The following is a 14,248-nucleotide window of genomic DNA, read 5'->3' on the forward strand; positions in this document are numbered from 1 at the left end:
CATAGAATGGATTAAATTAGATTATTTGAAAGGATAGAGTAATTTAAGAAGGACAACAATATGATGGATTATTCCTATGAAATAACCCTTATATTTTTCAAACATGTGAAAAAAAAATTGCTAAAAAAAAAAGAATAATTAGATTAGATTCGGTCGTAACTTGATTGGCTTATCGAATTTTCATTTTACAGAAGTCATCACCTAAACACTAATAGGATTCATACTTAAATCTAATTCGGTTTATATAAAGTAGTAATTACTTCATAACAGAGGATTGCTAGCTTTGATTTGTTCGGAAGAATGCAGGATTCGTCTCCTTGCCCCTCCTCATATTCCCATTGTCAAAAAAACAACCTTTTTACTGCATTTATCTTTATATCTATCATCAAACACTTTAGTCTTCTTATTCGATTATCGAGTTACTTCGTTACCCCTCTTTCAGTTTGCATTTAAAACTGAATTCGACGAGCAGGCCTGGTTTTATCAGGCATAGCACCATACCGTCTTTTAGTCGTTTTGGAGCCACTAAATGGCCATGTTGGGGTTGTCAAAAATCTAAAAACCTTTTCATATTTCCTTATTAAAAAATAGATCATCATTAGACAAATTTTTTTATGAATGAAATATTTCTACTGAAATATCTACCAAAGGACATTTTAGATTTCCAAATTTTTAAACTAATTTCAACTACTTTCATAGTTCGTATTTCAAGATTTTCACTTGAAGTGTTAGATTTCCATATTTTTTTATTTTCATTTACAAAATTTAATTTAATTGTTGAGCGTTTACTAGTGGTTATACAAGGTAATTGAAAAAAAAATGAAAAACTGTTTGAAAAAGAATGCTATGATTAGGGACGGGTAGTTGATGATGTTGGGAGAGAAATAAAGATAAGGGTAATTCTGCTGTCTATTTGTGCGAAATTAGTAATTTAAGGGTAAAAATAGGCAAAAAACATTTTCGAATTGTACAACTAATAATTTTTATTTATTTACGTGATTCAGTTGTTGTAATAAGCAAAATACTGCTTATCTCCTGAAAATATATACAATATGAATCTATTGAAGAACATTGCTTCATGCTCCCGTACAAATCATGTACAAAAGAAAACTCATTCACTTTCATCAGCTACTACTTGAAAGGGTAAACTTTTACCCCTGCAACTATATATGTAATTTTTTTACCTTACTTTTTAGTAGAATTTAACGTTCCAAATCTCACTTTATTCAAATGCTGTTGATACATTTAAAGGTTTTTCAATTCCACCGGATCATCCAGATGTTCTTCCTCTGCCTACCTTATGTCGACATTGTAGAGCAAAACTTTTCAAAAATGAATCGAAAGTTTTTTGTTGTGCCCAAGGAGATATATGCCTGGAAAACAACGTGATGCCAAATGAACTTCGCATGCTGTTCATGTCAAACGACGCTGCTTCTCAAAATTTCAGAAAATATGTTCTGTTGTATAATCGTTCTTTCGCTTTTACTTCCTTTGGAGTTAAGAAAGATCGGAAACTCGCGCAGAGAAATCGTGGAATTTATACGTTTAGAGTTCAAGGCCAAGTTTATCATTACATTAATGATATCTTGCCTACTGAAGAACGGTCTAGATATATTCAACTTTATTTTTTCGATACAGATAGAGAATTGTGGCATAGACTTCATATTGCTGAAGAAATTGACAGGACAGTGCTTCGTATTTTGATGCGCATTATGGAAATGAACCCGTACACTCAGTTCTTCAAATCTCTAAGAGATGTAGGTATAGACGAGGAAAATCGTATTATAATAAGATCAGATCCAAGCCAGGATCAACGAACGCACAACGCTCCCACGACATCGTAGGTTGCCGCAATTTGGGTTGATGATGAAAACTCATCACAACCTCCACGTCATGATGTCGTCATATATGCTAACTCTGGGACAAGTCACTGAATATTACATTATTGCGGTTGCTATGATCCTTTACAGCATCCTCTTTTGTTTCCTTTTGGCGAAACAGGCTGGCATAGACGTATCTATCGAGTTAGTAGCCATCCTAGACGTCGTCCTGATCCTCAAACTTTTCCGATAAATGAAGTTCTTATACAAACAACAGACGATTTACTTGAAAGCGAGGAACAAGGTTTGTGATTTAATGTCTATTTTTTTATGTTGCTACTAAAACGTTAGCTTAGGCTTCTGTTTGCATACAATTCCAGGTACTTCTGAGTCTTAGAAAAAAATATCATGTAGAGAGTACTACTGCTACCGACTGCAAATTTGTCCAAATGATTCGTCAATATTGCTAAAAAGTTGTCGTCTTCTCCAACAATATATGGTCGATATATATATATATCAAAATTGAGACAACGCGACTTGATTATATCAGGAATAATCAAAATATAATTCGGGCTGACTTATATCAAGGAATCATTGACAGCTACAACGCTGGATAGGCACGTGGGGCTAATATAGGCAGAATTTTTATACTGCCTGCTAGCTTTATTGGATGCGATCCTGACTTCCGTCGTCGCTATCTTAGTTCAATGACGCTTGTACAGCGTTATGGAAAGCCAGATATATTTTTGACTATTACATGTAATCCGCGTTGGGCAGAAATTGAGCGCGAGTTATTGCCTTTTGAGGAAGCGTAAGATAGACCTGATCTTGTTTCTCGCGTTTTTTTAGCAAAACTTTTAGAGTTAATGAAAGGACATCTGTATTCGTAAGTTATTTGGTACTGTTACGGGTTACATTTACGTTTTTGAATTCCAGAAGCGAGGGATCCCGCATGCATATTTTCTAATCATTCTGGATTCTGATAGCAAAATAAGACCGCCTGACCAGTATGATGAATATATATATGCAGAACTGCCCGATTCTGCCGAAAACCCTCACCTTTTCTCTGTCGTTGTTCGTCATATGATGGATGGTCCATGCGGTAGAGACAACCCTACTAACCCCTGCATGAGGGATGGTTGGTGTAAGAACCATTACCCTCGTGAGTTTACGGATACAACAACAAACGGTCGTGATTCATATCCTATATATCGCAGAAGGCATAGGGGTTTAGAGGTAACCGTACGTGGATCACAGCTTAATAATCGATGGGTTATTCCATACAACCCATTCTTATTAGGGAAATATGAATGTCACCTAAATGTGGAGATATGTTCGACAATTAAAGCCATTAAGTATATGTACAAGTATGTATATAAGGGACATGATCGTATTTCGTTTGCGGTTACTGATCCTAGCGGCAGCGGTCAGGAATCATTTGATGAGATAACTGCGTACCAATCAACTAGATGGATTTCCCCACCGGAGGCAGCTTGGAGAATTTTCGGATTCCATTTGAACGAAATACATCCTAACATTGTTCCTTTACAGGTACACTTACCAAACATGCAAACTGTTAGTTTTCAACCGTGGGAAAACCTTGAGAATGTTTTGGATGATGAAGCTTATAACAGAACAATGTTAACGACTTTTTTCCAGCAAAACGAAACTGATACTTTCTCTCAAACCTTATTATACAGTCAACTTCCCGCATATTATGTGTGGCATAATAGAAGAAGGGATAAATTTTGGACTCCTAGGGAAAAAGGATTTGTCTTAGGCCGTTTAGTATATGCAAATCCCTCTGAAGGAGAAAGGTATTATTTACGGCTTCTGCTCTCAAACATTCGAGGTCCCAAGTCTTTTGAAGACCTCAAGTCAATAAATGGCATAACATGTAGTTCGTTTAGAGAATCGGATTATATGCATGGATTGCTTGAAGCAGATGACTCTATTGAACAGTGTTTAGCAGAAGCAGTGCAATATCAGATGCCAGCAGAGCTACGAAGATTATTTGCTACTTTACTCATTTACTGTCAGCCAATGAATCCAAGATTGCTATGAGATAAATTCCATACTTCATTGTCAGAAGACTATACATATGCTTTTCCTTCACAACGGTATAAAGTACTGCAAATAACCCTTACAAATATTTGCTGCATACTTGAATCAATGGGCAGGAGTTTTAGTTCTTTTGACTTTGGCGATCTGCAATTGGACAACGTTTATTTGAGACATTCAAAAACAAAAGAAATTAAGGAAGAGCTTAATATTCCGATAAGTTCTGAAGACATAAATGCTGTCAACTTGCTAAATGAAGAACAACGTTGTGCCTATGATAAAATTTACAGAAGGGTTATAGAGAATGGAACAGGTTCTTTTGTCTTAGATGGACCTGGAGGTACAGGAAAAACCTTTTTGTACACAACACTGCTTGTAAATCTCAGAGCTAGAGTCCTTATTTATCTTGCAGTTGCAAGTTTGGGTATTGCAGCAGCCAATCTTGCGGGTGGTAGAACTTCAAATTCTCGATTCAAGATCCCTCTTGATATAGAAAATAACAAGAGTTCTCAAATCTCAAAATAGAGTTCCTTAGCAGAACTCATTCGAGCATGTAGGTTAATCATTTGGGATGAAGCTCCCATGGCAAAACGACAGTTGATTGAATACTTTGAAAACACTTTGCATGACGTTTGCTCAAATAGAGAATTGTTCGGCGGAAAAATAGTTGTATTTGGAGGAGACTTTTGACAGGTATTGCCTATTAACCAAAAAGTTCAGTACGAGAGGCAATCAGTTCGAGTTTTGTTATGTCTCCGTTGTGGCCAAAACTTGAAAGGATTCATTTAACTGTTAATATGAGGGCTATGCGTGATCCTGCTTTTAGCGATTTTGTCCTAAGTGTTGGTGACGGATCTCATCTTTATGAAAATGGGAAGGATATCAAATTACCGAGGCTGATTGTCATATCTGGAACACAAGAATCCATACTAATTGAGCAGCTCATTGACGCAGTTTATCCAGATATACACCAAATTAGCACCAATCCGTCTCTGACAACCAAAAGAGGAATACTAACTCCCAAAAATGATGATATACAGATGATAAATACACTATTAGTTTTTCGACAACAAGGTCAAGCGTTTCCGTACAGAAATTTTGACGAAGCTACAGACATCGCAACTGAACAATATCCAACTGAATTTCTCAATACACTTCAGCCTAACGGTCTTCCATCGCATGAATTAGTCCTAAAGATAAATAGTCCTTTTATTTTGTTGATAAATTTAGATCCTACCTCAGGTCTTTGTAACGGTACATGGGTTATCTGCAAAGCTTTTGACAGAAATGTTATTGACGCAGAAATTGCTGTGGGACATCACAGGGGCGAAAGAGTCTTCATACCTAGAATTCCACTGCAGTCATCTCCGGCCGACAAATTTCCGTTTCATTTCAGAATAAAACAATTTCCGATTAGATTAAGTTTCGCAATGACTATTAACAAAGCACAAGGACAAACGCTAAACAGAGTTGGCATATATTTGCCACGACCAGTTTTTTCGCATAGTCAATTGTATGTAGCCTTGTCGAGAGCAAGATAAAGCTCTGATATAACGGTTGATATCCTTCCGCATAGTACTTTAAGTGACAGTTGGAGACGTACTAAAAAAATTGTATGTTACGAAGTAATAAATAATGCTAAATAAAGCTAAATGTGTATGTAAACAATACTATTTTCTTTGGTACATTAACGTTATTATACATAATTTTTTTAATTATCATCTTATTGTTTTTTTTTATTGCATGTTATCTTTCTCCAATTATCATCTTATTGTTTTTTTTAGAATGCATGTTATCTATTTCCTTTTTCTATTCTGGATTATTAGATTAACATTTCTTTTTCTACACAACATTTCTAATAAATATCAACAAAACACCAACTTTTTAGATACGACTTCTTATCGTTTACTTGCATCTGTTGCGTTCCATGAATAATAACATACTTTTTCTTATAAATCATAGCAACTTTAATACGGTACCTTAACCTTCTTCTAAAAAAAAAAAAAACTAATGTTACTAAGAAAAAGTAAACATAATAAATTATTAGTAATGCACATTTATTTTGTGAAATTCATTTATGTACAAGATATTCAGGCAGTTTCTTAGATTTAAGGTTCTCCTCTAATACTTGAGTTAAGAGTTTTAAAAAATGATTTTATTTGTTTTTAACAAATTTGCTAATCTCCATCTCTGACATTTGTGGTATAAATTTGCAGATTATAATGGCTCCTCCAATAATACCACTTGCATTGGTAACAGATCGTAGTAGGAACTTCACCGTTGTTCTGACACTTGAATCCCTAAAGGCATCCAAATACTCCAGCAGTGGAGATAAAACGCTCCAGAATTTACTCTTTACTGATGCTGAGGTTTGAAAAAATATATGAGTTATAATTAGCTACATGTTTTTATTTACAAATTGACTTTAGTAATTTTACTTGTGTAATAGGGAACAGAAATGACGGCAACAATCTTTCAAGAGGATATTACTTGTTTTAAAAATCTTCTGCATGAAGGCCATATATATGAAATTCAGAACCCATTTGTGAGGTTCGTTCCTGACAAATACAGAGTCGGAACTCAAATATACCAGATGATTTTACAACGAGGTTTGCATATGATTGACCTTGGTCCGATTGAATGTACAAAGACATATTGGCTACCGGTCAATTCTGTTCAAGAGAATCTAGAATGCAGAGGTCGAATTGGTATGTACCTTTACTACTACATATAGATTCCCCTACTGTTTTCTATAATTTGTTAACAACTCGATTAATAATTGGTTGTTTCCTCAATACAGATTTACTTGCCATCGCCATTTTTGTTACACCCTTAAGAACAACTATAAATGGACACAAAGCAAGAGATATAATAATCATCGATCAGCAGTAAGTTCTTGCCTACATACATCCTTCACCACAATAATTTTTTATAGATAATTATATATTTATTTAAATTAAACTATATATGCAGAATGACGCCCGTTGATGTAACAGCTTGGAGAGCGCTTGCTCTACAGCCTACTGAAAAAATTGCTAGAGCAATAACCTCCCTGCCTGTTATACAGATCACCCGTGTTAGGGCATCCAATTATAAAGGTATGTATACATATTATAAAATACTTTATTTTTTAAAAGTTAAGATAACCATTTTTGTTAATAGGAGGTTGCTGGAATACAACCCGTTTTTCGACTGTTATTAGATAGTAACACCTCAGCCGCAGAAGAACTACGCATTTGGTATGTTAATATTTTTTTTTTGTTTTACCTGTTGTTTTAATCAAACAAAATATAACTATTGTCTAAATGTAGGGCGACAGACAAGAAAGAAATTCTGCAAAATCTCAGTAGTAATTTTCATACGAATGTTTTTGGAGAAAGCTCCAGTCAACAAACTGAAAACTTACAAACACCAGTACCGATTAGCTCTCTGGCAAACCAAGAGGTCGTCATTTGAATATATGTGTAGAACTTTTACAATTGTCAACCTATATCCTTCGCATATATTGACGGTCAATTTTTTTACATCGTTTTTCAGGCAGACAAAATTATACTAATAGAAGGAAAAATACAATCCATCCCAAATCCTGATAATTTTGTATACAATTCCTGCAATAAGTGTAGAAAATTTACGACAGTTGAAAGTGGCTCAAGCTTCAAATACGTCACCGGTCAAACAGATCATTATGGCATATCACAGTCTACGTAAGTCAGTTAGATCATATATTTTGATTACAGTTAATCTACCTTTCATTATATAACATGTGTGCCATTGTCCATGATAACATTTAAAATATATGTGATCTATGAATAATTTTTACCGACGACACCGGAGATACACGCATCTTGATGTTAGACTCCCTACCAGAAAAAGTTCTAAAAAGAAACATCATTGAGCTTGCAACTTTAACGTTAGAGGTATTGTCAACTTTTTCTTTCAATATTATATTTTTTAAATTACGTTTTACTATTCAATATAGCATAAGATTTTAAATTTATTATGTACACATATTAGGAACGAAGATCGGTTGTAGATGAAACTCTTACTAGAGTAAAGGACCAGTACTTCGTTATAGAGCTGCTTTCATACATAAAAACGGATCCAGTTCGACAGATGCGTTTCAATCCGCAACAGATTAAAGAAGTAAATGCCTAGATCCAACCAAGAATACTATGCGGTAGTAATTTGCTTAGTTAATACGTAATGCTTTTGCTTTTTTTTTTGTTCTTAAAATAAACAATCACAAATGTACTTCATACTATGCCAACAATTTTTTTTAAGTATGTCTAAAATAAAATTTTCCCAGTAATAGAAAAAAAAAATTAACTATCTAAATAAATAACACTTTTAGTATAAAATTTTCTTTGTCGCAATTACATTATGCTTGTATCGTTTTCAGTAATATAGATTTTTATTTTACCGATTACTTTAAAAACAAATTAAAAATTAATATCAATAAATTACAATTACAATAGCGTTTTGATTTTCCACAATGTTATTTTATCAATGACGTTAACAAAAAAACCGCTTCGATAAAAATGAATTAACAATTAAATGTTCCTGTTAATATAATTTAATGGTAAGTAAACCGTTAACTAAAAAAAGAGGTATATTGTATATCTACCTATTAACAAATACTATTCAGTAAATAGATCAAACTCCTTTCATAGTTTAATATCGTAGCTGCGTTTGTCGTACTTACGTCATTTTATGTGGAATTTATATAATGTTAATTTCTTCTATACAAAGTTATACAAATTCGTAAGGCGCTACAAAAAATTAATATCTTTCAACGTAATTTAATTGAAAAGCTATACAGTCTGCGTTGCTGATTTTTTTTGATTTTTTTTTTAAAAAAAGGGACGATACTAATTCATAAAATCATTTTAATGTAATTTTATATTGAATATGTGTACCTTGAACTTAATCTCTGCTAACTCATACAAGTCCTTCCATTCAATGTCGTCTCTATTGACATGAATTTATCTCTAAGTATTTGTCTAGTCTTCTTGCTAGATTTGGGATCTTTAACTTGAAAGATGCTCCCACTGTTATCGCATAACTTGTGATAAAGTCATTTGTAGAGGGATTCACCCTTAATCCCTACGTTGACGAATTAATCACTATTTACTTAGAATCCTTTTGTAGAATTTTCAATGCGCGAAACTAATAAAACACCTTTCTTAGTCTCTTGCTCCTTAGTAAATAGGTCACCCTAGGATTTCAACAAATCCCTTTTGAGTTTGGAAACTATAGTTTTTGCAACACTAACTTAGTTTGTCATCCAAACATGTGAACGAATCCTTAATTCTTCTCAAGAATCTCAAGGATGTTCTTTAAGGCTTTCACAAGCCATAATGTGGGAATTATCCCTTTAATTGACTTATTGTGCTCTCACCATATATCTTTTTTTTTTGGTGAAATGTGAAAATCATATTAATAATTAAGATAAAGTCATACAATCACCAATAGCCACAAAGATAGTAACCTTACTATAAACGGCTAACCATAAAACAAATTACATCCAAGGAGACCAACTCATACATTGATACTTAGAAGTCCACTTCCATTGTTGACCTCTACATTGCACTATTTGTTGCACTGAATTAACAACACTTGCAGGATGAGGAATGTAAGAGTCCACCCTGCATACATTACGGACCCTCCATATCTGATACACCAAAGCCAAAATCGCAGCACACACAATCCTTTTTTTCATGAGAGACCTGCATCTCCAAGAGCTACACCACTCAAGTATCCCACTGCCAGGCAGAGCCACATCCAACCAGTTTTTAAGCAATGCCCAACATTGGCTACTGAAACTGCATTGATAAAGCAAATAAGCGTGATCTTCATCATGGTCCAAACACATATCACACGTACCATCCTGAATAACCCCAAAACGTACTAGTCTATCCTTAGTGAGTAGTCTACCTTGAATAGCTAGCCACCCAATAAACACATGCTTAGGCATATTGAAACGATTCCAAACAACAGGATGCCAAGGAACCTTGACCTGATCATCTTGTAGCCAAATATAACCCCCAGAGATAGTATATCTCCCTGCATTAGACCTCCATTGCCCATTACAGTATGCGGGTTTAAATTGCTCCTTGACCTGGCACAATTTCCTCCATGTCCAGCTTGAACTAACCGTTGGAACATAATCCATCCAATGCTGGTCTTTAATATACATGTGATTCACCCAACGTATCCATAAGTGATCTGCCTTCATGGCAAGCCACCATACATACTTGCCAAGCATAGCCACATTCCACATTTTACAGTTAATAATACCAAGACCACCAAATTTTTTTCCAGTGCATACCTTAGTCCAAGCAACAGGAGCAGTTTTTAGAAATTCCTCAGAACCACTCCACATATAATTACGACAAATAAGCTCTATTCTGTCCATTACAGTAACAGGAATGAGAAAAATACGCGCCCAAAAACTGTGCAGCTGTGATAGAACATCCTGAACAAGGACTAGGCGACCAGCATAACTGAGCTTTCTAGCACCCCAACCACGAATTCTCATTACCACTCTCTCCACAAGGCTGGAACAATCCCCAACAACCATTCTCTTATAAGAAATGGGAATACCCAAGTACCTGAAAGGAAAGTTCCCTTCTCTGAAGCCTGAAACCCTCATCACATACTGACTATCTTCATTGCACATACCATTAAAGTAGATATCAGATTTCTATCTGTTCATTACCAGTCCAGAAGCCATAGAGAAAGTAGCAAAAGCTCTCAGAATGGTGCATAGACTACTTATCCTCCCTACAAAACATGAGGAGGTCATCCGCAAAACACAAGTGAGTAAGCCTGAGTGCTCTACACATGGGATGGTAATTGAACTCCAAGGAACTTGTCACATAATTCAAAATTGTACTGAGATACTGCATGCTAAGTGTAAAAAGGAGAGGAGACATTGGATCTCCTTGTCTGATCCCTCTTTTCCCCTGAAAGTACCCAAATGTAGCTCCATTAAGAGACAATGTAAACCAGGGGGTAGAAATGCATTCCATAACCCATTGAATCATGTTTTGAGGGAACTCTAGAGCTACCAACATCTGCCTAATGAACTCCCATTCAACAGAGTCGTATGCCTTCTTGAGATCCACCTTCATTAAACACATAGGAGAACAAGCTTTCCTTTTGTATAACCTCACCAAGTCATGACAAATCAGTATGTTATCAATAATGTCTCTCCCTTTTAAAAACGCGCTCTGATTCTCACTAATGATATCTGGTAGCACAGTTGCTAATCTAGCACAAATCACTTTAGATATAATTTTATAAACCACATTGCAGCACGCAATTGGTCTAAAGTCTGCCACTGTCACTGGCCTGTCCTTTTTAGGAATTAAGGTCAATGTGGTAGAATTGACCTGTTTGAGCATTCTTCCAGCAGTAAAGAACTCTCTCACAGCACCACATATCTCAGCACCAGTAATATCAAATGAATCTTTAAAAAACTGTGAAGTATACCCATCCGGACCAGGTGCTTTATCAGCAGGTATAGAAAACAAAGCATCTTTGATCTCAGTATCAGACACATCACCAATCAGCCTCATATTATGCTCATGAGTAAGCACCTTGCCTTTCTGAACTATGCCAATATGCACCGTAGACACCTTAGTTTGTGTACCCAGGAGATGCTTATAGTAGCTTATAAATGCTGCTTCAATATCAGCCGAGGTAGTGTGATTCTGACCATCCATATCATAAATTCCAAGGATCCTATTTTGCATCCTACGAGCTTTAATGACACTATGGAAGTACTGAGTATTATCATCACCATCCCTCATCCAATGTGCTTTAGCTTTTTGTGCAAGAAAACTTCTCAAAGCTTGCCCACGTTCCTTGTAGAGAATATCAGCATCCTTAACTGCCTGCTGCATACCAACATTAGCAGGGTCACCTTGCAACTGCATCTGAACACTGTGAAGATGTTTCAATGCAACCTGAGCAGTGGTCTCAATGTTAGCATACCCAAGTCTGTTAAGCTCTTTCAGTGGCTGTTTCAGTAGCTTAAGTTTCTTAACTAGCTGAAACATTTGATACCCATACAGCTGAACATTCCAACTAGTCTGAACAATCTTAAGGAAATTAGGGTCCTTCCCCCACATGTTAAAGTACTTAAAAGATCTATTCTGATTCCTGACTTCAGATGTGAGCTGCATGGTGCATGGGCAATGATCAAAGACACCCTCAGGATGATACATAGTAATAGCATTTGGAAACTCAATTAACCAGCTGTCATTGACAAGAGTTCTGTCAATTCTACTGAATTTTAAATCCCCAATCTCATGTTTGTTTGTCCATGTGAAGAAGGCTCCTTGAGCAGGAATATCACATAACCCACAATAGTCAACACACTCCTGGAAATCCCTAACCTCAGCATCAGTAACCGTAGAACCTATTCTCTCATTCATAGCTAACACATTGTTAAAGTCACCCATAACAACCCAGGGACCTCTAACAACATTCTTCATACTCTTAATAGATTGCCATAAAGTAGTACGTTCAGCCAGCCTATTAAATCCATATACCATAGATAGAAACCAAACTTTCCCAGTTGGAAGGAAGGAAACTCTAGTATGCACCACCTGAGCTTCACTTCTCAAAACTTCTACATCATAATTACTTGCATCACAGATAATCCAAATCCTGCCCCCATCATGGCTATCATTATTATGAACCACATACCAATGAGAGCCAATCCCTTGATGTACTTTATCAATAGCAGCACTTTTTACTCTAGTTTCTTAAAGTCCACAAACTCCTAAATTATTTGAATGCAAAAACCATCTAATATCTTTATGTTTATTTACACTATTCATACCACGCACATTCCAGAAACCTATGCTACCCATTCTCAATGACAAGGCCTTGCTCCCCTAGTTCCTCTTCAATCACTTGATATTGCACAGAATGTTCAAGCACCTCTAAGAATGTTCTCCTACCACTTCCCATGCTCATTCCCCCTTGTCTAGTAAACTTAGTCAAGACTCTTGCTGGTGAAAAAGGAGTGAATGACACAGGAATGGGAGTAACAAAGCCTCTGGAAAGACTAATGTTATTCCTGGGTTGAAACCTTAAAGAGCTAGCAGGTGGTGGAATCACAATAGGCTCAGGTACAACAACAGGTTGTTGCTGTACCCTCTCCTTTTGGACCCACTTTTGTCTGACCTGCTTTTGTCCTTGCTGCTGCTTTGTCCTGCAATCCCGAGCCATATGCCCCACATCTTTACACTCCGTACAGATGCTATGCTTCCACTCATAGTGCACTATCTGCCTGTGCAAAACATCTAACTCATCAGTGAATTCTATCACATCAGGCAAATCTACCCCCATTTTGACTTCAACCATCACCCTCGCATGTTCTATGAAGGTTTTCAGTTGTGTATTGCTATCACACCTCACAGGAACCCCAACCAAACCTGCAATCTTGTTCAACGCATTCCCCCAAAACTTGAGAGGTAACCCATAGAACCTGATCCAGATTGGTACCATATCAATAGTCTCACGAATCAGCTTAGCAGACGGAGTCCATTCCTTGATAACCACAGGTTTGTTATCAAAAAATACAGGCCCAGACTGTAAGACTCTTAACTTCATATCCTCAGTTTTGAAACGGACAAGGAATATACCATTAGAATGGAAAGAAATCTTATCATATTCAGTATATCCCCAAACCCGCTTTACAAACCCACCAATAATCTTAAACGGAGGATTCGCACCTAGAACGTAGCAGTAAACAACAGTCGACCAATACGCTAGCTCAGATTCAGTATCATCAGAAGTCAAACGAAGAGGACTTACTCTTTCAAAATCGGAACCTGACCGCGAATTCACCTCCGTCCAAGTACTCCCATCATCCGAATATTCTCCAGCGATTGAATTCATACCATGACTGAAATTGAAAGGCCTGATTTCACCATCGTTATCAAGAACGCAATCCTCAACCTGAATATCAACCTGAGAATTATCAATTTCCTGATCGAGATGATGAAACCTAGAACCAGATTTATTATTATTTGATTTACTATTACTAATCTGTGTTTTTTGAGGAGTTTTTTGTGAATTATTATGATTTACTACTCTAATTACTCTATTATGTTTAGATTGATTTCTCTTTTGACGAGCCATTGCTAATCAAGGAAGAAATTAACCTAAATCGTTTCTCTCTCTAATCATCTCTCTAATCCCTCTCACCATATATCACATCATGGCACATGCGTCTGTTGGCATACATGATCATTCTAATGGCGGAAACATTAGAATTCGATTTCATGTGATCAACAACTTAATAGGTTCAGTGAATGATTATGACTCCATCATAGTAATTCTACTTCCAT

General features: G+C 36.1%; 3 protein-coding genes across 3 annotated transcripts; 2 read left to right on the forward strand and 1 right to left on the reverse strand.

Moving 5' to 3' along the window:
* Nucleotides 1–1,388: 1,388 nt before the first annotated feature.
* On the forward strand, nt 1,389–3,884 carry LOC141617736 (uncharacterized). Its single transcript, XM_074434898.1, has 4 exons — nt 1,389–1,761; nt 2,002–2,124; nt 2,457–2,631; nt 2,807–3,884. The coding sequence occupies exons 1-4, from the start codon at nt 1,389–1,391 to the stop codon at nt 3,882–3,884; spliced, it is 1,749 nt and encodes a 582-aa protein (XP_074290999.1).
* Nucleotides 3,885–3,992: 108 nt separating this feature from the next.
* On the forward strand, nt 3,993–4,406 carry LOC141617738 (uncharacterized). Its single transcript, XM_074434899.1, has one exon. It carries the CDS (start codon nt 3,993–3,995, stop codon nt 4,404–4,406), a length of 414 nt encoding a protein of 137 aa, XP_074291000.1.
* Nucleotides 4,407–9,399: 4,993 nt separating this feature from the next.
* LOC141617739 (uncharacterized) lies at nt 9,400–10,560 on the reverse strand. The gene has a single exon (XM_074434900.1). The coding sequence runs from the start codon at nt 10,558–10,560 to the stop codon at nt 9,400–9,402; it is 1,161 nt and encodes a 386-aa protein (XP_074291001.1).
* Nucleotides 10,561–14,248: the final 3,688 nt, after the last annotated feature.

The sequence above is a fragment of the Silene latifolia genome, chromosome X (assembly GCF_048544455.1).
Source record: "Silene latifolia isolate original U9 population chromosome X, ASM4854445v1, whole genome shotgun sequence".
Classification (NCBI taxonomy): Eukaryota; Viridiplantae; Streptophyta; class Magnoliopsida; order Caryophyllales; family Caryophyllaceae; genus Silene; species Silene latifolia.

Bases quoted from the DNA above. Each gene is read 5' to 3' on its own strand.
- LOC141617739 (XM_074434900.1), bottom strand. From the start codon at position 10,560: ATGTGCAATGAAGATAGTCAGTATGTGATGAGGGTTTCAGGCTTCAGA.
- LOC141617736 (XM_074434898.1), top strand. From the start codon at position 1,389: ATGCCAAATGAACTTCGCATGCTGTTCATGTCAAACGACGCTGCTTCT. The intron at 1,762-2,001 runs GTATAGACGAGG...TTGGCGAAACAG, and splicing joins CAAATCTCTAAGAGATGTAG to GCTGGCATAGACGTATCTAT. The intron at 2,125-2,456 runs GTTTGTGATTTA...GGGCTAATATAG, and splicing joins ACTTGAAAGCGAGGAACAAG to GCAGAATTTTTATACTGCCT.
- LOC141617738 (XM_074434899.1), top strand. From the start codon at position 3,993: ATGGGCAGGAGTTTTAGTTCTTTTGACTTTGGCGATCTGCAATTGGAC.